General features: G+C 36.7%; 2 protein-coding genes across 10 annotated transcripts in view; one reads left to right on the plus strand and one right to left on the minus strand.

Annotated features, from left to right (window-relative positions):
• Window positions 1-20,356, minus strand: part of SLC26A7 (solute carrier family 26 member 7) — a 795,743-nt gene that overhangs the window by 296,827 nt on the left and 478,560 nt on the right. The window lies entirely within an intron of this gene.
• The window catches only part of RUNX1T1 (RUNX1 partner transcriptional co-repressor 1), a 148,134-nt gene that overhangs the window by 16,500 nt on the left and 111,278 nt on the right, over window positions 1-20,356 (plus strand). For 8 of the 9 annotated variants that reach the window (XR_012157132.2, XM_073330591.1, XM_073330589.2 and 5 more), the window contains one exon: window positions 4,995-5,167. The exons of the other annotated variant lie outside the window; for it this stretch is intronic. Coding sequence is in view for 7 of the 8 variants with exons in the window: in XM_073330591.1 (XP_073186692.1) it covers window positions 5,080-5,167 (88 nt within the window). In the remaining variant the exon portion in view is untranslated. The remainder of the gene's footprint in view (window positions 1-4,994; window positions 5,168-20,356) is intronic. 9 annotated transcript variants of the gene reach the window in all.

Genomic DNA, 20,356 nt, shown 5'->3' on the forward strand with positions numbered 1-20,356 from the left:
CTCTGAATAATGCCTATAAGACACCACACTGAATTGCTAGTAAGTAATGAACACCTTATAGTAACAAGTTTACCTAAAAATAATATCTCTAGGCAGAAAACTTGCACAATAAAATAATTTCCCGTCTTTATTAAGAAACTCATTACAACTAATTTCTACCAAGAAAATCACGTTCACCATTAAAGGTACCTTCATCAAAAGGGAAAGACATGTCCGAGTACTATAGAAGAACTGATTTTTTTTTTTTTTTTTTAAAGAAGACTTAAGCTTTCTTCTTTTTTGCGTATGATGAGATCAGCTGACAACAGCAGCAACCAAATCATGTTTGCAGCTGGGCAATTACTGTAAACCCTAAGATCTGTGACTATCAACCAGGAACACAGATGCCTTCAAAGTTCTGTTTTTCTTCCATGTGGAAGTCATTGGCATGGAACAGATGCCTTCATTTTGGAGAAACCAGCCTCTGGATATAATTGGTTCTCTCTTCTCTTGTTCTCTAGGGACAGTCTCTCGCAGATGAAATTAGATGAGGAAAAAAGACACAGACCGACACACACACACACAAATTACACAAAACAAGAGCTTTCATGGTGTTCTCTCCGTGTTTTATTACATGGAGCTGTTTTACAGCTGGGAGGCTGTATTTTCCTATTTAAATATATCCTGCATCCTTTACTGTATAAATTGTGCAAATTAAAATATATATCTGGTCAAAGTCTGAGAGGGACTGTTGATAATTTAAGCATAATTGTTCTGAAGTAAGTCAAGTATACCACGTTCAAATATATATCGTTTTTGCTTTGGAAGTAGAATGCTGCACATTGTCGGGAAAAAAGGTTTTGATTAGCATTTCCTCCAAAACAAAATGTCAAATAGGCAAGATTTTTTTTTAAGTGCACCTTTTACCTGAAGAATACATAAAATCTATAGAAAGTACAGTATTCTAATAAAAAAAGCCAGTTATCTGAGCATAGAAAACAGCTTATTTTAAGCTTCACATAGGGGGTATGAACATTACAAGAAGTATCTTTGAAGAACTTGAGTGGAAATGTTTTGTGGGGCACCTTAGGTTAAACCATGGTAGAATCCGTGAGTCCAGTGACAGAATACCTTAAGTGTCTGTCCTCCCCTTGATGTACATATCTAACCTAGGCTAAGGCTAATGGGAGTTAGCACTAAGACAAAGATGCTAGAACTCATTGACCTTTTACTTCTTTTTTTATTTTCTTGAAGCCATTTCTAAAATATTTTAAAACTTGCAATTCATTCTTATATTGATCTTTAGTTTGCAGTCCAATGTAATGACCAATTTTAATTACTATCTAGGAAAATGAAATTAACCTGCACCAGATGACAAACTATATATAGGATTGACATTCCATGATATAGCTCACGAGTGCTAAACCTTTGTAACACTAGGTTGTACTGGCAACATGTTAAGAGCCTGAGGGATGAACCTAATTTAAAATATATTTACATATTTTTGAATGAAAAGTGCACAAAATTATAGTATTTGCATCTTCTTTGATAGTTGAACAGAAATTGCTTTTTGAGTTCACTAGCAATAAAACCCAACAGGTTGGCAGCTTTATCCTCATCCAGCAGTTACAGGATAGGATATCATCTGAGTCTTAGGCCACATAATGGACACGATGTAAATTAACAACTTTAGCAGTATATATGCAGATCGTGCCAAATGCAGAGTGTCTTTGAACTCCCATGGACTCCACTGAGGTCAGTGAGAGTTGGGGGTGCTCAGCACCTCACCATTATATCATGCTTTCCTATAGTTAGAATAAAGGCCACGTGCTTCAAGCGGAAACTTAAGTTTTAATCTGATGACACCACAGCTTTTTTTTGCAACTGTTTACTTGTTATAAAGAGGAAAGGAGATTAATCAGAATAGGGAGTTCAGCTATGATTTTAAAACCCAAGCTGATTTTAAAAAAGGGTTTTATTGCTGCACTGCTGAAGAACTACAAATTATGCTCAAGGAAAAATTTAACCAAATGGTGATATAATCCTCTGGCGAAGTGTGCTTAGGTGATGAAGGGATTTCTGGCAATAACTGAGAAATACAGTAATGGGTAACTGCATTTGATTTCTTTTGAGGTTGATTCTGATATGTGTAGTCTTTACATCCTATTAAATTTTTGAAAGATAAACTGATACAAAAATGATTTGCCAGGGCCAATGACTCTTCCTCTTAAAACTTTGGCTCAGCTTGTATATTGAGGGGAGAAGGGAGTAAGATAAAAGCATTGTGAATATGAGGTTAACCAAATTCATATAGAAGGCTCTCTCAAGTTATTGCATTCCTTAGAAAATAAATACATTTCGCATATGGTTAACACTGATCAAAAAAGTATTCTGTATGCCAGTGATTACATTCCCATCTGTGATTAAGGTTTTCTGTCTGCATCTGGTTTTCACATTATATTTCTGTAACAAGAATCCTTTATATGGCAGAGTTCACTCTCTGTATTTTGTATTAGCTGCAGCTTGAACTACTGCACGGATCGCAGATTTACACATGTGGTTTTCATTACTTCATACCATTGAGAAAAAGTAATATTTGTTTGGGAATGTATGTTTTCCACAATTTCCATGGTAATACAACATGTTGAGCCTTTTTAATAACAGTCTTGTAGGACTACAAATTGTTTGAGCCATTCTGCTTTGAGTGGAATTTAGCTTTCAGAACACTTTGCATGTACATTCTAGCAACAAGAGTTTATAAATCAGGAAGCAAAAAGTAACAACATATATAACCATACCATAGATTTATCAGAATACTATTATCACTTTGGAAAGTATAGCACATACAAAGGGTGTGCAAGGGGATGGAACAGAGAACTAGTTGGAAGATAAAACATTTTTAAAAGATAGGATGAGAGGATATGATTTTTAAAAGGAAGAAACTCAAAATATATTGTTTTATGCAGCAAGAATTTTTAAAAAAAATTCCCCCCCCCACTTGATGAAAAGGAATACACTATATTCAGTAGATTCAAATAAAATGATATATGTTGCCTAATGAACATATTTGAACATGTTTATTGGGGCAAGATTAGTAGAAAGATGGTAAAAGATTAATTGTAATATTGTTAAATACAAAATATGAGATTAATGCTTCAAGTCTGCCATAAATCCAAATTTAGGTAATGGATGCAGAAATACCTTCCTAAACAGTTGTAGTCTGCCTGTGTAATTACAAAAGTCTCTCTGTAATGTGTGTATGATCTTCCATACTATATTTACTGAAATACTTAGACACTAGCACTATAACTTGGATTACAGATAACACTTCAAGCTGTTATCTTGGAGTTCTATTAGGCAATAATATTATTCAGAGTAAGTTTTTATATATATCTCTTACTACAGGCCAGATTTTTCTATCCTTATGCTGAGTAGAACCTTGTATCTTGAACAATCTCAGTGAAATCAATAGGACTTCTTGCTCAGTAAAATACTCCTCAGTATGAGCAAGAGTGTCAGAATCAGGCCCTAAGTGTTCATTTAAAAAAACCTCACATATAATATTGGATACACTCATGGAAATGTGAGGTGTTTTATATTAAGGATCATTTTAAAAAAGCATACAATTAATGTTAGAGGACAGATAAAAAGGGAACTTTTATTGCCTCTTAGGTAAATATGGTAACGAGTGCAGAGTTTGGTAAATAGCAATAAATATCTTTATGTAGAAGTAATTACTACATTCAAACTGAATACCCTAGCCATACTTCAATGGTTATTTTCAAAATGCCAATGTCAAAATGCTACATCTAAAGCTTAACAGTTGACAAAATTTGGGTCCAGTACTGCTAGGGTGACTAGACAGCAAGTGTGAAAAATCGGGACAGGGGTTGGGTGGTAATAGAAGCCTATATAAGAAAAGACCCAAAAATCGGGACTGTCCCTATAAAATCAGGACATCTGGTCACCTTAAGTCATGCTGTCCTGACATTTCATTGTAATTTTAATTGAAATCAACAGAAGTTTGGCTGGAGGACTGAGACCAAAATTGAGTGTAAACTCAAGAAAGTACTTTAAGTAGTAAACTTTTTCATTCTGTAAGTCTTAACTTTAAAATGTAAGGATTTTAAAAAAAATATATAAGTGGTTATGATTTCCAGTGTAAATATGAATTTGATCATTGGAAAATGGGCCCAGGCCAGAAGAAATGCTGGGCCAGATTTTCAGTTACTTTCATGTAGGTGTGCCCAGAGCTGTATGCATGCCTAATTTATGTCCTTAGATACCTGATCTGTAGATGCAAATTGAAGCATGCATGTAATTGTGCGTGCCTAATTCTGAAAATCTTTCTGTTGTACCATAATTAGAAAGGCCTGTAAAACATAGCACTGTCTTGGAAAAGCTGACAATCTTAACTATAGCAATGCTAGATCTTCCTGTTATAATATCGTTGAATATTAATGATGAAGTATTTTAGTAGCCCAGTTTTGAGGCAATTAGGGTGGTTTTTCAGAGGTGGGAGGAGCATGACTTTTGATCTCCCATTATTTGGAATTTGTTTACTCATAAGAAGAGACAACAGTGTTGTGTGTAATGTAAAGGTCATAACGCATAGCACATTAGTTTAAAGGTGATTCTGTAGTGCATCTATTGGACCAGGTAAAGTATATATTATTATTTTATATGAAATATAATAGAAACACCTTTTTGAGAAATGAGTTAGGGATGAGATGTTGACATGTAGACTGTATTCGTCCTTTGTTTGATTACTATCTATGGCACGGACTGTTGTAAAGTGTTAACTTATAAAACAGCTTTTCTACAAATAATTAATAAAATTTAAAAGTACTTCCTTATTTATCTGAGAAAATGTGGGTAATGATTGCTTTAGAATGACAGCATTTATTTCTGTTCCTTTTAAAAAAAAGTCCTGCTGTTATGCAAATAACGGGGTGTGGTGCTTCAAACTGGCTGTGATATGTGCTTCTTTTTTTTTCATTTGTTGTTGTCAATAGAAAAGATTGATCTCTGGGCTGGTGAACATAATATCTGTCCCAGTCAGAAAAGGAGAGAGGAAATTAGCAGAGCGATTGGTGGAGAATGATATCTGTCAAAAGAAACACTTGGAGAGCACTGAGTTTAGTGATAGGTGACTGCCGGAAAAAAGGGAACTTTGAATTTTGTCAAGGTAAGGAAAAGATAAATATTTGATTTTTATAATTTACATACCTATTTTTAATTACCGTACCTTCCCTTGTAAACTGTAATTAAAAAAAGAAATTTCCCCTTACAGCCCCATATGAGCCTCCAAAAAGCCTTAATCAGATTTCATGTTTCATATTTGTGACTTTGTTTTAATATCATCAGATAAGAATCCAGGACAAATGGAAAAATAAGTCAGCATTGCACTTTCCTAAGGCCCTGTCCATTCTACAAATTCAGACACCTCTGGAAAACAGTTATACAATATGGGTATCCCCTAATGCGGTTACCAACATGGCTTTAGCCAGGTTGTGAAGCATGGTTAAGGTCCCATCAACATTATGAATTGGAACAATGTTTGAAAACCGGGGAAGTGGCAACTGTAACCAGGTTTGCGGACATGGATGTATTTATGGTGTAGACAGAGTATTAGGCAAATACATCACAGAGGGAATCCGTGATAGATTTGAATAAAAAGATATTGAGTCTGGATAGTTTTCTGTTTCTGTCATGGAGTGCTTCTTGGTGTACTTAAAAAATCTGATATGTGTAAAACAAAACTTGGAGTTAAAGTGTGAAAGCTATATCACAATTCCAGTGTTTATTGTAAGTAAGAAATGGTATTTTCTGAAACAGTTGTCTAGAGAGCAGAATAACAAAATATTTATTAAATGGAATTTAAATAATTCTGGGTAAACAGGTAAGCTTTTCAGAATGGGAACCTTTCTTTGTTCAAGGAGATGGTGTAAAAGTATAGTATACAACAAGCATAGGCCTAAATCCTACAGTCCATAGGGTCAATGCTCATTGGTTTCAAGTCTTAGACGCTTTAGTTTTAAATGCAGCTAAATCCTATTATGTCACTTTGCATCTCCGCTCTCCTCTACCCCATTACCACAGCTGTAATCCTTTGTGAAATTCATCCCCGTTCAGAGGGCCAACAGAAGACCATCATCACCACTTTAAACCCTAGATAGTATGGAGAGTTGGTGTGGGCTTTGTGCACTGGGGTAAATGCACCCTTTAAAATAATTTAAAAAACAGAATTGGGATTCTAAACTAAATTCTAATTCCTAGGTCAGTCCTAAGCAAGCAAGCTGCTTCTCTGTACTCCTGATTCCCTTAGCTGGCTTTGGAGGAAGAATTATTTCCCCTCTACCAGCGTTTCTCCTCCCATATATATTATATGTTTTTACTGCTATGTTTCTACTGTGAAAAGGTTTTCCCCACTATTTCCTCTCTTATCTTTCTGTTATGGACTTTTTTCACAGTGGAACAGTACTTTGCATACATCTTCCTCCAATATTGTTTTTATAAAGGATTTTTAAAAACAAATTATATGTAAAATTAAGGAGTTTCATGCCTGAAGTATACCACAGTAGCATTCTAATGGGTAGCTTCTTGTGGTTTATTGCTAATACAGCACAGGTAGGAGAAATGGAAATGTACTGCAAGGCAGAATGCATGTCTTCTAACGTGCTTCATTCATGTTGTTGCTACATAGTGGTGTGGCTGAAGTTTACGTCATCCTCATAAAGCCTGAATGATCTTGCTTTATGCCAATGAAGTGTTCTGACTGGATGGGGAGGATGTGAAATTAACCTCCTTTGCCACGGGTCAAGTCAGGCCACCAGTACAACTCCTAGTGTGTATGCATTAATGTTCATATAAAGTCATTTTATACCAGTGTAGCTTATTTGCCTTTCCATACAGTATAGCTAACCTGGTATACAGTACCTCTACACATATGCAACTGGATATAACTGCATCTACTCTAGGGGGTGTTGTACTGCTTTAACTATAGAACTTTCTAATGTAGACAAGGTCTTAATGTGTGAATACTAAAGTCTTTCATGGATAAGCTGCTCTGTAGCTACTTAGATAAGAGGCACATTGATTGGTGGTTAGCATTATTAGATCTCTGTAAGAGCTGGGATGCTCATCAACTGCTGAAAGCAAGGTTGCTAAATACACATGTATGTGCCTAACTGTAGGCACCTTAATTTGAAAATTTTGGCCAGTGACTTTAAACTTCCAGTAAATTCTGGGTTTAAATTTTGCTGAACAAGTTAAGAAGTTGGCCAAGAATGGAATCATATGTCTTCTGAAATCTAATAATGACCTTGTATCATCTTTCTCTGGATAACTTTGCCCCAAAATGGCAATGTATCTAGCCACCTTCATCCCAGTTTCACAAATGTATGTAATACCCATTAAGGTCGGAAGACATTGCCTTTTCAGATGGAATGTTGAAGGGTATAGACATCATCTGGTTGCTCATGAAAAATAGAGATGGGCCAGGGACCAATACCTGCTGGTCTGTCTGCAATAACCTGGGTAATAATGTCAACGTTATAAAGCAAAATATTTCACTTATTGGTTGGTACTAAATAAAGCTAATAAAGACAAAATAAAAAGATGGTGGAGTCAAGTTAACCTCCTAAATGGCTTCCATTCCTTTTATATTTTTCTTATTACACTAAACTCCTTTCATTGTGATAAGCGTGCATCCTCACCCTTGGTTTTGCTACTTCACTGTCTTTTATTTATGTATTTATTTATTTTGCCCTTTAAAGTAGTAGTTGCTTGCCTGCATAAATCTCTCTAAGGCTACAATTTAAATAAAAAGCCTTTAACATATAACAGATGTACAAGAGTACCTTGGGATGAATGTATTATAGATAGAGAACCATCATCACACCCCTTACAATCAGATTTTCATCTGTTCATGTGGTGCACACCTGTGGCTTGTTGGCATTATTCTTGATTGCAGTGTAGGAGATCTTAATGAAAAACAAAGATGGATGACGAGCACACATGGGTTATTTCACTCATCATAAGAAAGTCAGATTGCTAATGGGTCATTTTTGAGTGAGTGTGTGTGTTTACAGAAAATCACTGCTCATGACTTCCAAAGATACATTTTTCTATAGGTCAAGTTGATAGAACAGTTGTAAATGGTGACCATTCTGTTCAGCTTACTTTCTGAGCCAATAAGAAAGTAGTGGGCAGGAATCCAGCTTTTGAAGTACAAAGAAAATAGCCAATAATCTATATAAAACATTGGAGGGAGGAGGGGAAAAGAGGAAACTCAAAGAGAAGAATTTAATTTTGAGGGCAACGATGATTAGAAGTAGGAAGGGTAGAGAATGTGTGTATGTAAAAATATATATAGCATAAGTTCAGCATGTATGTCTGAGTGCATTTACTGTATATGTGAGTGTGTGTAATATAAAAATGGTTTTTCATAGAAATTCTAATTTGAAAGAAATATATTTTCAGTAATCTCTAAGGTGCAGACCGTTTGCTTTCACAAATTTATATCTTTATTAATAATTGAAACAAAGTGATTTCAAGTTCTTTTTTCAAAAAGATTTTCTGAGTTTGCAGAGGGGTTTTGTTTTGTTTTGTTTTTCTTTCTCTCCTGGTAATATACTAGGGCTCTGATAACATTAATGGGCTTGCCCCACATGGAGCTCTGAGTGTATTGTACCACTGCTCACTGATCCCAGGTCAGTGTGATGCGTGAAATCAATTTATTTGAATCTCTTTGCCTCTATAGGAATTTGGCAGCATGCCAGTTGTTTTCATTTAATGTTCTTTGTGTTCAACACAGACAAGCAGGCATGTTTTTGTATTCCTCTCTTTTGGTCTCTGTCTTTCAGCCAATATTCTGGTCTATGGATTTTCAAAAGAAGCAGGAATATGTTATGCATGTTTTAAAATCATTTTGTGTCAGCATTATTTTAAAATCATAGAAATGAGTTCAGTCACAAAGCAATCTCTGTGTTTATTACAGCAAGCAATTTAGAAATTATTAGCCAATAACTCCAGATTTTAAATTCTTTGGGGAGGAAAGAGTGAAAATATGGAGCCATTTTTCTAGTTTACAGCTCTATATGATTTATCACATGTTCTCAAACTAAAACATCCCCAGCAATGATGATTAAATTACAGTAACTTCATTTTTAAAATATTGAACAATGGTTGGGCAAATCACAAAACACTCACTTTTCAAAAGTAATTTTAGTTAGGATGATGAGCCCAATAAAAGCATATACCTATAGGGTTCCTTCCCTCGCCCTTTGGGCACATAGTTTAGCACATTATCTACCTTCTGCTGCTGTTACAATTATGTATAAAAGGCATGGGGATATCAATCGGAAAGTAACCATTTCTTTACCTTTTTTTTTTTAAAGGCGGCAGCAAGGCTGGTGGGACTGTACAAGTAATTTAGTCTTCCTTAATTAGAAAAAAAATAAGACAGCAGCACACATTACCAGAGAGGACTCGTTGTAGAGCTTGGCATTGCAGGGTGGGGGTGGGAAAGAGAGAGAGAGAGTAGAAGATTCTGTTGATGCTCCAGGCAGTTCTTGCGGAAGTTGATATGCAGAACCATGGAGCCACAGCACCGGGGTCAGACTCGTACACATCAGCCCTGCTTCCTTGTTTAATTACCTGAAGAGCAAAACATCCAGGCTGAGAGTGTGTGAAAATCCAGTATCTCGAACAGCAGTTTGTTACTCTGACATCCTGCAAGGCCAGCCCTGTCTGTCCACAAACGTCAGGGCTGGTTCCTGACAGCAGGCTATCTCTGCCAGGCCTGGGTTCCTTTCATTCAGGAGGCATTGTGTGGAAGAGGGTTTGGTCAGGAATTTGAGGTTCCTGCCGGTGCTGTTCTCCCAGCCTGGACAACACTCTGACAGATAGGACTGATTTTTTAAAAAAAAGATTTAAAAAAATTGGCTCTTTTCAGTCTTTCCCTTAAAATTCTGGCATTGGTGTAATGCTGACTACAACAATAACAACAAAATGTTAACTCATTCATGTCTGGGTTTTCATTATTTTCCTTTTTGCCTAGATTTTTTTTTCCCTTTTACTTAACTTATTTAAAAAATTATGTTTTTGAACTGAAATCCTTGGAAGAGCAGCACAATAATTTGAATGGGGCTTGTGCCATAAAATAAATTTAAAAAACTTTGAGAATGTTAAAAAATCTTTGCACTAGCCATCTTATTAATTCAATAAGAATATTTAACACATTGAGCTTTTCATCTCCAAAGTACTTTGCTGCATTAGTTTTATTCCATGTGAGAAATAAAATAAAGCAGGATATTTAATGGTGCATGTCAGAGCAATGGTGAGAGTCTGTCAGCACTTCCATTCTTAAAATTCATAATTTTTCCAGGAGTTCTAACTTAGTGTTCCATTTACAATACAATACAATAACTTTGGGCTAGTTCCTACTGTTCTTATCCGTACTTAGTAGTAGCTTTACCCTATGAGTTGTCCCATTGATTTCAGTGTAGCTACCCTTGGAGTAAGTTCTGATCCTGCAAATATCTAGGAACATGCTGAAACTTAAGCGTTTGCCAGATCAGGGCCTAAGGCCCTATTCAATATGAATAAGGATGTCAGGGTCAAGCCCTTTAATAGGACTATTTACATGAGTAAGGTGTTGGCCCATGGTTATGAAAACTTGCCAGAGCAATACATATAGCATAAATACTTGCAGTCGAGCAGGCTTAAAATGTAAATATAAATAGATATATAAACTACTGTTTAAGACAGAAGTGGAAAGAAATACAGAGGGCATGAATCTGCTCTTATTTGCTCTGGTTTAACTCAAGTGATTTCCATGGATTTATATGGGTATGAGCAGCACTAAGTCCAAAGAAATCTTTGTGGTTTCAGATGTCTTTTCTCTACTCCTGTAACTTCACCATGCCTTCATTTTATTACACTGACATTTTCCAGGATTTTTACTCTTTTACTCTTTGCACACCTTCCATCAATGGGAGTTTTCCTGCATAGGGACAGCAGGATTCAGCTCTTTCGTGGGCTAGTGACATTTGGATATTTTGGTGAGTGGGGTGGAAATTGCCTGTGCAGTAATTTATTTTTTCCAAGTATTTCATTAGGACTTCTTCATGCAAATTTAAAGGCATACTGTGCTCTTGATGCACATGCATAAACTCCCATTAGCATGAAGGGGATTTACGTGATTCATCCAGAGGAAAACGTAGCCTTCAGTGCGCATACACAGCTGCAAGTAAATGATAGTGTAATGGGACCAAAAGAGTCATTATGATCTATTGTGTCACTAATCCTCCATCTAAGAAGGATTTGCAGGAGAGACTGTAACAAAAGAGCTGTTACAGTATATCAGATCGATAATCATGTTCTGAAGAGCTCTAAAATATGTACATAATCCCTCACTTTGAGAATCAGGTTCATAATTCTTATTTACACTAAGGTCCACTTATATTGCTATGGCAGTGTAATGGGCTTTAAAGTTGATGTGAGTTACACTTACAGCCAGTTGAAGGCCTCTTTACTCTGTCAGGGTGTTGTAAAGGAGCCTAAGTGTAAATAAGAATTGGGTTGTATGCATCTACGTGATTAAAAATGGAGCTGTTGTACTCTATTGTAACTGTGATGTTCCTGTGGTATATTTGAAAGTATGTGCGTTTATATGGATATGTAAATTTTATTTCTATCTATTTATAAAACCTAAAAAAACACCTTTCTAGTTTAAAGTTCACAGTATAATAGCACAATCATCTGCTCATCCCGTTACAACAAATAAATGCACACCAGCATATCAAGTAATACAATAAAACTTCTGCATCAAAGGCACAATGAAAATAATCATAACCCCTTCCCCACTACACCTGAAAGATTGGGGAGGAAAAAGTAGGCCTTAGTCACTGGCCATATTCAAAGACCATCTCAGAGAGAATGTCCTTAAAACAGCTTTCTATATTTTAAATCCAGGGACTCCTGCTTGAGTGCCTCTGCTGATCTTAGCTGTGGCAGTATTACATAGAGAAAGGTCTCTTAGATAGCAAGTCCCAAGCCATTTAGGGCTTTATATGTTAAAACAAGCATCTTGAATTGTACTTGGACACTTACTGACAATCAGTTCAGATGACCTCATGGTATTAATTGGTGTAAATTGTATGGGACTCCACTTAATAATCACCTCTAGGTTTAGATCTTGCTTCTGTTTCTCAATGGCCACAATATAGCCCCTGTAGAGCACATCACAGTCATCTGATTTTATCTAGATGTAATATTTGAACCACTGTCTCTTCTATCCCTATATCAAAGAAACAAAAATTAAGGAAGTTAACACAAAAGACTAAGATAGGAGTCATCTTAGGCTGCAACATACGCAGAGACCACAGTCCTTTACATCCCCAGGAGAGAGTGTGTTGTACTGTCCCATCAGATATCACTAATAGCGGTACTTACCAGAGGCCAAATTCTGTGCTAACTCTCTCCATTGTGCATGTCTGTAGAAGTTAAGTTGGCACAGTATTTGGCCCAAGATGTTAGCCCAGTTGTTAGATCTTATAGTACTTCTAGTGTTTAATACAAGTTTACCTTTGCTGATAGCACATATAACATTAGACCCTAGAAGTGTTTGTCAAAGAGAGGAAAAGGATGGGATCCACAAACTTATTTAGGCACCTAAACCCAGTTTTGGCTCCACTGCGATCACAAAACTCCTGCCGAACTGTGTAGGCCCATAAACTCACTTGAGCCTAAATTTTTTCAGAGTAAAAGTTCCCTAGGTGCCTATGTATCTGCCTCTGGGCATGTGCCCTGCTGCCCCCTTCTAAGTGTCTAGATTCCTATCTGCTGTCTAAGTCCTGGAGTGACTCACAAACCAGGGGACCTAATTTGCCACCTCATTTGCGTGCATGGCCCAATCTAGCAGGTGTGCTCAGAGGGCATCTACCGGACTGGGTCCAAATCAAAATCCAGCCAGAGGTGGAGCCACTCACCTTATAACTTTTAGCTCAGCAGTTAGAATGCTTGCCTGGGATGTGGGAGATCCAGGTTTGATTCCTCTGCCAGAGGGGGAGAAAGGATTTGAATAAGGGTCTCCTACCTCTGAGGAGTGTTCCCTAACCTCTGAGCTGTGGGATATTCTGACACGTTGAAGCTGTTCCACTGTGGATAAATAATGAAAGACTGATTGGTCCATGGGGATTGAATTTGGGTCTCCTGCCTCCCAGGTGGGAGCCCTAACCACTGGATTCCAGAATTATTTCCATTCTCTGTCTCTCTCTCTCTCTCCCAAGGACTGTTTCACATACTTAGTCTTTGGACCATAGAGATGGAAGATGCAAGAAAAGTAAAAGGAAATTTGTCCCACTAAAAACATGCTTTCCTATGAGTCACTGACAGTAAGCATTGCCCAGATCAGAGCTCTCCAAATTGTGGTCCATGCATCATTGGTGGTCTGGTTGGTCACAGTTACTGGTTACTCTCCTTGCTCCCAGCTGCTAAACTGCATTTAGAAGAAGCTAAAAATATATCGCTTTGCTTATATTAGTTTTCCATGTAAGAAATTATGGTAGTTACCAGTGGGACACTGATTATAAATGGGAAAGGCAGATCATGACAACTCCTCTGCTAAGACTTGGTCCACCATATCAAAAAGTTTGGAAGCCCCTACTCTAGATAATCCAATTAATATGACACACAGAGAAAAGGCAATACTTGGTGAATGCTGACACACTCTACAAAATTTTTTCCTGGAACTACCATACATCTAGTACGTAACATGACATGCTAGTCTGACTGGTCTAAGAACCACCACAATCTATGCACAATGGAATAGTTTTGAAGCCACGAGGTAACTTACTTTGAATTTCTTTATATTGATCAATTTGTTACAATCTTAACACTATTCTAGTGTAGTATCTTTTGTATACAGTCGTATAACACTTGGGTTGTGCAGTGAAAATATGCAGAGTGTGTGTGTGTGTGTGTGCTTGTGTTGTGCCTGGGGTGTATATATGGTGGTTTGCAAATTCTTGCTGAAACTGACCTGTAACACAATAGAAGAGTCAAAGTGGGTGAGGTAATACCTTATTGGACCAGCTTCTGTTGGTGAGAGAGACAAGCTTTTGAGCTTACACAGAGCTGAAGAAGAGCTCTTTGTGGTTCAAAAGCTTGTCTCTCTCATAAACAGAAGTTTGTCCAATAAAATATATTACCTCATCCACCTTGTCTCGCTAATATCCCTAAACCAGCACAGCTACAACTACATTGTAATGCATAGTTTTGTACTAAGGCCTTCTAAGCAGAGCTTGCACGTGTTTGTTAATGTAGAAAATTAGTGCAAATTAATATATCTACAAAGGAGGGGTGAAAAGGGTGGTGGTGGGGATTTTCATAAAACATTTTTTTCTTCTTGGAAGTGGCAATATGATCATAAATAATTTTAAGGGTTTTGTATTGCTGTGTATTTGCTCCACCTGGTGGATTTTCTTGAAAGTGTTTTGCTCCTGTTAATGATAAGGAGACAGTCTTCAATTAAATGTAAAACAGATTACACAAAGTAAGAAAACTTTTTAATGTGTATTAATAACAACACTGTAAAAGGCAGATCTGGGAAAGAAAACATTAGAACCAGATATTTATCTTGACCATGCTTAGTCATTACATTAATCTCTATGAAAGCATAGCATTTCAACCCAATTAATGATAACAGTTTACTCTCAGAGTCATCTACTGATTAGCAATTAAAAAAATCCAAATGTCTGGCTTTTGAGGTTTTGCAGGATATCTGAAAGTTGTTTTTTTTCCTGCAAAGAGACAATAATTAATGAGCCCTTGTGATAAGAAGTAGCAGAGCTATCGAAAGGGATGGTTACTGCACTGAAGTGTTATTACTGTACATTGGCATAAAATCTGTCTTTCATTAACCTAGCTTACAAACATTGTTTTCTTTGGAATTCTTAAGGACTCCGTTATGCTTTGATCATCTCATTGTTCTCCTTAGGTTATTTTTTTCCTTTAGAGTGTAATAGCTCCCTAACAGAAGGTGAAGTTTAGAAAACAGTGTCTCCATATGCAAGGGATTTGGAGACCTTTTTATTGTCTTTAAAAATGTCATTCATAGTCCTCATTAGCATTTACTGTTGCAAGCAAACAAGCAGAAAATGTGAAATTGGTATGTCATGAATAGCTCCACAGAGCTCTAGAGCCCTGAAATTTTGCCTGCAGTGTGATGTGGGGCAGGCATTGAGAGAAAGCTGTCCAGATGGCTGCCAGTGCAGAGCAGAGCTGCAGGTTTTTGTCTCTGGTGCTGAGAGGAGGGAAAGTTCATTGGAGCATATGCTATCACCCTGGCGTTTTAACAAAACTAACTCGCCATCAGTCAAAATGGGGAGGTGGTGACTTTGAAACAAAAGTTTTTAATATAATGTTACAGTCCTTGTCAAATGAATAAAATATGTTTAGTTAGTGTCACAAATACTGAGCTATGTTACAAAGAAAAAAGTAAGAATTGAATTTCTAGCCAGTGGTTAGATACACTCTTTTCATACACAAGTATTCTCTCACATTTTCTTTATCATGAAAACCTTATACATGAAAAGACATTGATTAGAGGTCAAAATGAGGATTAATACACTGCAGGAGGAGGAGTTTCACCACCAAAGTCAAACCATTTTGAGCTTCAAATCAGAAAGCCACAAATAGCTTGAAAGCTTATATTGAGGTCACAAAATATGATCCCAGTGTAGAAGCACTAGTTATTATCATGCACACTGCATTGATTAGGTGGAAGGAACATATTATTTTTCTCTGTTTCTTTATATATGAAATACAATCATGGTATTTTGTTGCATCCTTTCAGAAATAACTGAATAGAGCCAAAAGAAAAATTCATTCATAAACTGTGCAGTATTTTTTTCTTAACATGCATGATGACAATTAAAAAATTAGTCTTAGTTCTGATTTGTGTTACATATTTCACAGCAAATGTTTTGTTTCATAAAATGTTCACGTGACATTTTGTAATGGCCACAATGCTGCAAAAATGTACATATGCACGTGGCCGTTCTCTTGAGTACTCTCGTTAAAGTTAAGGGGCTCCACGGGTGAGTAAAGTCACACATATTCAGAAGTATTTGGAGATTTGGGGCCTATGTTTTGCAATGAAACTTAGGTCTGTTATCTTTTTCTGTGGTATTGCTCTTCTAGATTTGATTTGAATTTACTTCCACTGTTTTAAAACTTAACATCAGATTCAGCTTGAAAGCCAGTGGGAGTTGTGCTCACATACACCATTGCTGAATTTGGTTCTAATTCTATAACCAGTGTCTATTTTGATTGAAGAACAATAAAACAATAGAGATGGAAAAGACACAGATTGTCTAGTCCAGTGGTTTTCAAGATCTCCAAAGGGGTCTGCACCTCAATTTGAAATTTTTTAGGGGTCCACAAATGAAAAAAAGGTGAAAACCACTGATCAAGTCTATCCCACAGCCAAGGTTGCCCTTCCCTATCAGATGATCTGAAATGCTATTAATAGGTCTACTTTCTCATTAGAACACTGAAATTATGCGGCTTCCAATTTTCTTGGGTCTAAAACACCTTACTGTTAAGATTCTTCATGTGTGCACATGCGTGTACACTCTCTCTCTCTCTTAAATGTTCCTTTAATTAGTTTCATCACATTATTCTACTCCCTTTTAGACAACCTAAACAATTCTCTCTCAGCCTGGTATGTGTCTCCTTCAACGGTTTGTGTAGATGGTTATCAAATCCCCCTTTGGTTGTCATTTCACCAAGCTAGACATATTTTAAAGATCCCACTGAACTATTTTAAGAAGCTCACAAAGCTTTGCCAATCAGGAAATGTTTAGGGAAATGTCTTGGCGTTATCTGGCAAGTGGTTTGTGACACTTGTATTCAGAGCTGCTGTTACAGATAATCACATACCATACTGCAATATTTTAATAATGTTTGCAAGAAAAGAAGTAACTTTTTTTTCAAGGGTTTAGGTGTAGAGGGAGATGACATTCTTATCAAGATTAAAATTTGGGGAGGGGGCAGGGTGGTTGATCCTTTGGGGCCTCTGTGTGTTTTTGGACTACTTAGAATGATGGAAGATACAGATTTCTATTATACAAAAAACTCACACCATGAAGTTAATACAACATAGTACTGGGTTTGTGGTTGTATGAAATATTAGAGAACATTCACTTGCAGCAAGAAATTAACATGTGTCTTTATATCAAGGTGTGTTTATTCAGTTGCTGTCAAACTTATGTACAGTAAAATTGGGAAAGCATATAGAAAGAGTTTCCCCCCAGCCCTACAGCTCACACATTAGGTGGGTTTGTCCTGTCAGTGGGTTGCCTTAAGAAAACACTAATAGCTTCCAGCTGGGTGGAAAATCAAAACCTTTGGCGGGGGGGGGGGGTGAGGGGGGGAGGTCTGACAGAACTAGCAGATTTGAATTTTAAAGCTCAGTTAATGCTTCCATTTTTATTTACCACTCATCCATAAAAGATTATTTTCCAATATGTCAGCCTCATTTGGTGGCCAGTGGTCTGAAAGTGAAAGTGGAACAAGCAAGTGGAGAAATCTGGACATTAGTGAGTCCGCCCTTTCAAGCTGGTGTGCCACTTTATGGAATGGCCTTCCCTGAGATTAGGGGGGGTCCTAATGACCATTCATCAATGCTCGTTGACTGATCATTGAGTGCCTTCTTATTCAGTTTATCAAGTCTTGCACATAAAAAGTCAGAATAAGCATTATTCAGCTTTGTTAAAGCCAAATAGGAGTAAAATGCTCCATTTGAACCCATTTTGCCCTTGGTTTTTCACTTTGTTAATGCAGTCCTGCTTAAATGAGTGCCTTTATTGGGTCAGTTAGAATATCTGAAACTATTAATTCTCTTGTATTGAATAGCTGGTGGCAGGCCAGAGCAGATGGGGTAGAAAACTATTTGGTTGGGTGTATTGCTTTCAATTAGGATCAATGAGGTTTCAGCTCCTTTGAATTAACTCACTTAATACCCACTGTGTGAAGTCACAATGTATCACAACAGTCTGCTATAAGTAGAGAGGGAAGTTGAGAAGTCCTGCAGAAAAGCTTTGAGTCAGATTCTTCCTTCACTGTTAATAAAGAGTTTTCATTAACTACAGATACATTTCAGTGGACTTCTAGTCCCTGTTGGTAAATCAGGTTTAAGCAAAAGATAATCTCTACTTTAAAACTGTAATGTCTTAGAAAGGAGTGTGTTTTTCATTTGAGTAATACAATACAGTAAGAACTTTCTGCAGTCCAGTGTAAATCTATTTTTGCAAGTATCTGGGTTTGGAGACTACCTTTGCAGCACTTACAGTTGTTAATTTTGCAGATGGGTATCAGATCATTCAAAATTATTTTGTAAACTGTTTGAACGATTGCAGAGTAAAGCATTAGTTTTCACAGTATCAGCTAAGAAGCTGTATCATAAGGTAAAGAAACTGACTGAAATTAATCTCCTTCTAAATTCTAATTCTCACTATTTCTTTGTATCCTTTCATTTTGGTATTATGCATTGTCCAGATTCTAAGATGCAGCAGAATTGTTCATATGCAAAAATTACCCTGCACACTTTTTCTCTTCTGCATGAAACAAGCAGGGATTGAAAAACATTTTACAGACTTATGTTGGCATTGACTGTCCATCTTTGTTACACGTTTTGGCCCTATTACATTTTTAGAAGTGTGCAAAAATTGTTACAGCAATCTTTAAATGTCTGCATTAAAAAAAAAAGAAAAAGAAAAAAACATATCCAGGAATATTTATTCAAGGAGGACTGCCAAATGGGTTGCAGCCTGCCTCAGTGTATTAAATAATGAGGGGGGAAAAACTATTCATGCAGCTGGCTGCTTGAGAAAATGCTGAAGTAGTCTCAGATGCACAGGCATTCTGTTAGCCCCTTCCACGAACAGACTTCTAGGTGAGAATCTCCAGGGATCTGGGTTTTGTTGACGTGGATCAATTTAAATGGCAATTACTGTAGTCAGATAACAGCTTAAAAAGCCTTTTTACACATAGAAAAGATGCATAATCACACTGCATATGGAAGTTCAATTTTGTGAGCCATGGTTTGGAGATTTACAGTGTACTGATATTAAGACTGACTTTTAAAATGGAATATCATTCAGTTTTATTAAAATGCATTGCACCTTTGACACATTACTTTCTATTTTAAAGCTGATTCTGTCTGCACCTATGTTGATGAAAGGTTGCATTTCCAACTGTGAAAATGTTTTCTCCTTCATGTAGAATATAGAATTTTTAAAACCAACAGATGCAGACTGACTGCTTTTTAAACAGGGCACTAAATAAAACAAAAATAATGCCAAGTTCTTTAAAGTCCTCTCTGGCATAGACTTAATTGATTATTACTCTCCCCCTGCCACTTCTTCCCTTCCCCCATAAAGCCATCTCTCATAAAAGTGTTTATGCTTGGCTCTCAAATACATTGAAATCCATTATACAGAACCTCATTACAACTGTCGTCTGAGTAAGATGAACAAAAAGATTGGTCTCATAAATAGGATGCATTATGGTATTAGTGACAGAACAGAGTAATCACTATGAATTTGTTTATTAAACATTTTTAATTTGGGGCTTCACTAGTTGAAGAAAGGCTTATGGGTGCTGCTTTAGGTGCCATTTAAAGTTCTATTTTTCTGACGTATTTCTCAAAAATGACACTTTTTCTTTTTTAGTAGTAAATATTCATGGGCAGAGGGAACCAGACATGGAAAGGCTGTTAGGATTTTTCTATGTTCCAAAATAGATTTTATCAGCGCTTTGTGGCAGCTAAAGGAAGGAAAAGGAAGGCCTGGAAGCACGATTGTTTCTGCTTAGTAGAGGCAGAAGATATGAAGGGAAATCAAGGGACTGCATACATTAAACATATAAAGACTCTTGTCTTTTTGAATCTTTCATATTAAAAGAATACAGTTTCTGAAGATTCTGAATGAAATCTTTTGGTTTTTTGGTATCTATATGGAATTTGAACATTCATTGAAAAGGCAAAGGAAAGCATGTGTTTAATGATTTGCTGTAAACGTTTTTGTTAGTAAAACAGTGAAGATTTTGCAAGTATTAAATTGGAGGAGAGTTTTTGAAAAAACAGATTTCCCTTGTGCTTGGAATCGTGTATAAGCCTAAATGTGCTACAGAAGGCATGTGTCAGGCGTATGTTTCTCCTATGAGGCAAGGATGTTTTACAAAGGACTAAAGAGGGACTGCTGAGAGGAAAATAGCCAGCTTTAGATAAAGCACTATAACAAAGACTTGTAGTTTTATGTATCATGGTGTCCATTAAAGCTTAATAGGGAAGAGTGCATTGAACCTA

This window comes from Lepidochelys kempii, chromosome 2, assembly GCF_965140285.1.
Source record: "Lepidochelys kempii isolate rLepKem1 chromosome 2, rLepKem1.hap1, whole genome shotgun sequence".
Classification (NCBI taxonomy): Eukaryota; Metazoa; Chordata; order Testudines; family Cheloniidae; genus Lepidochelys; species Lepidochelys kempii.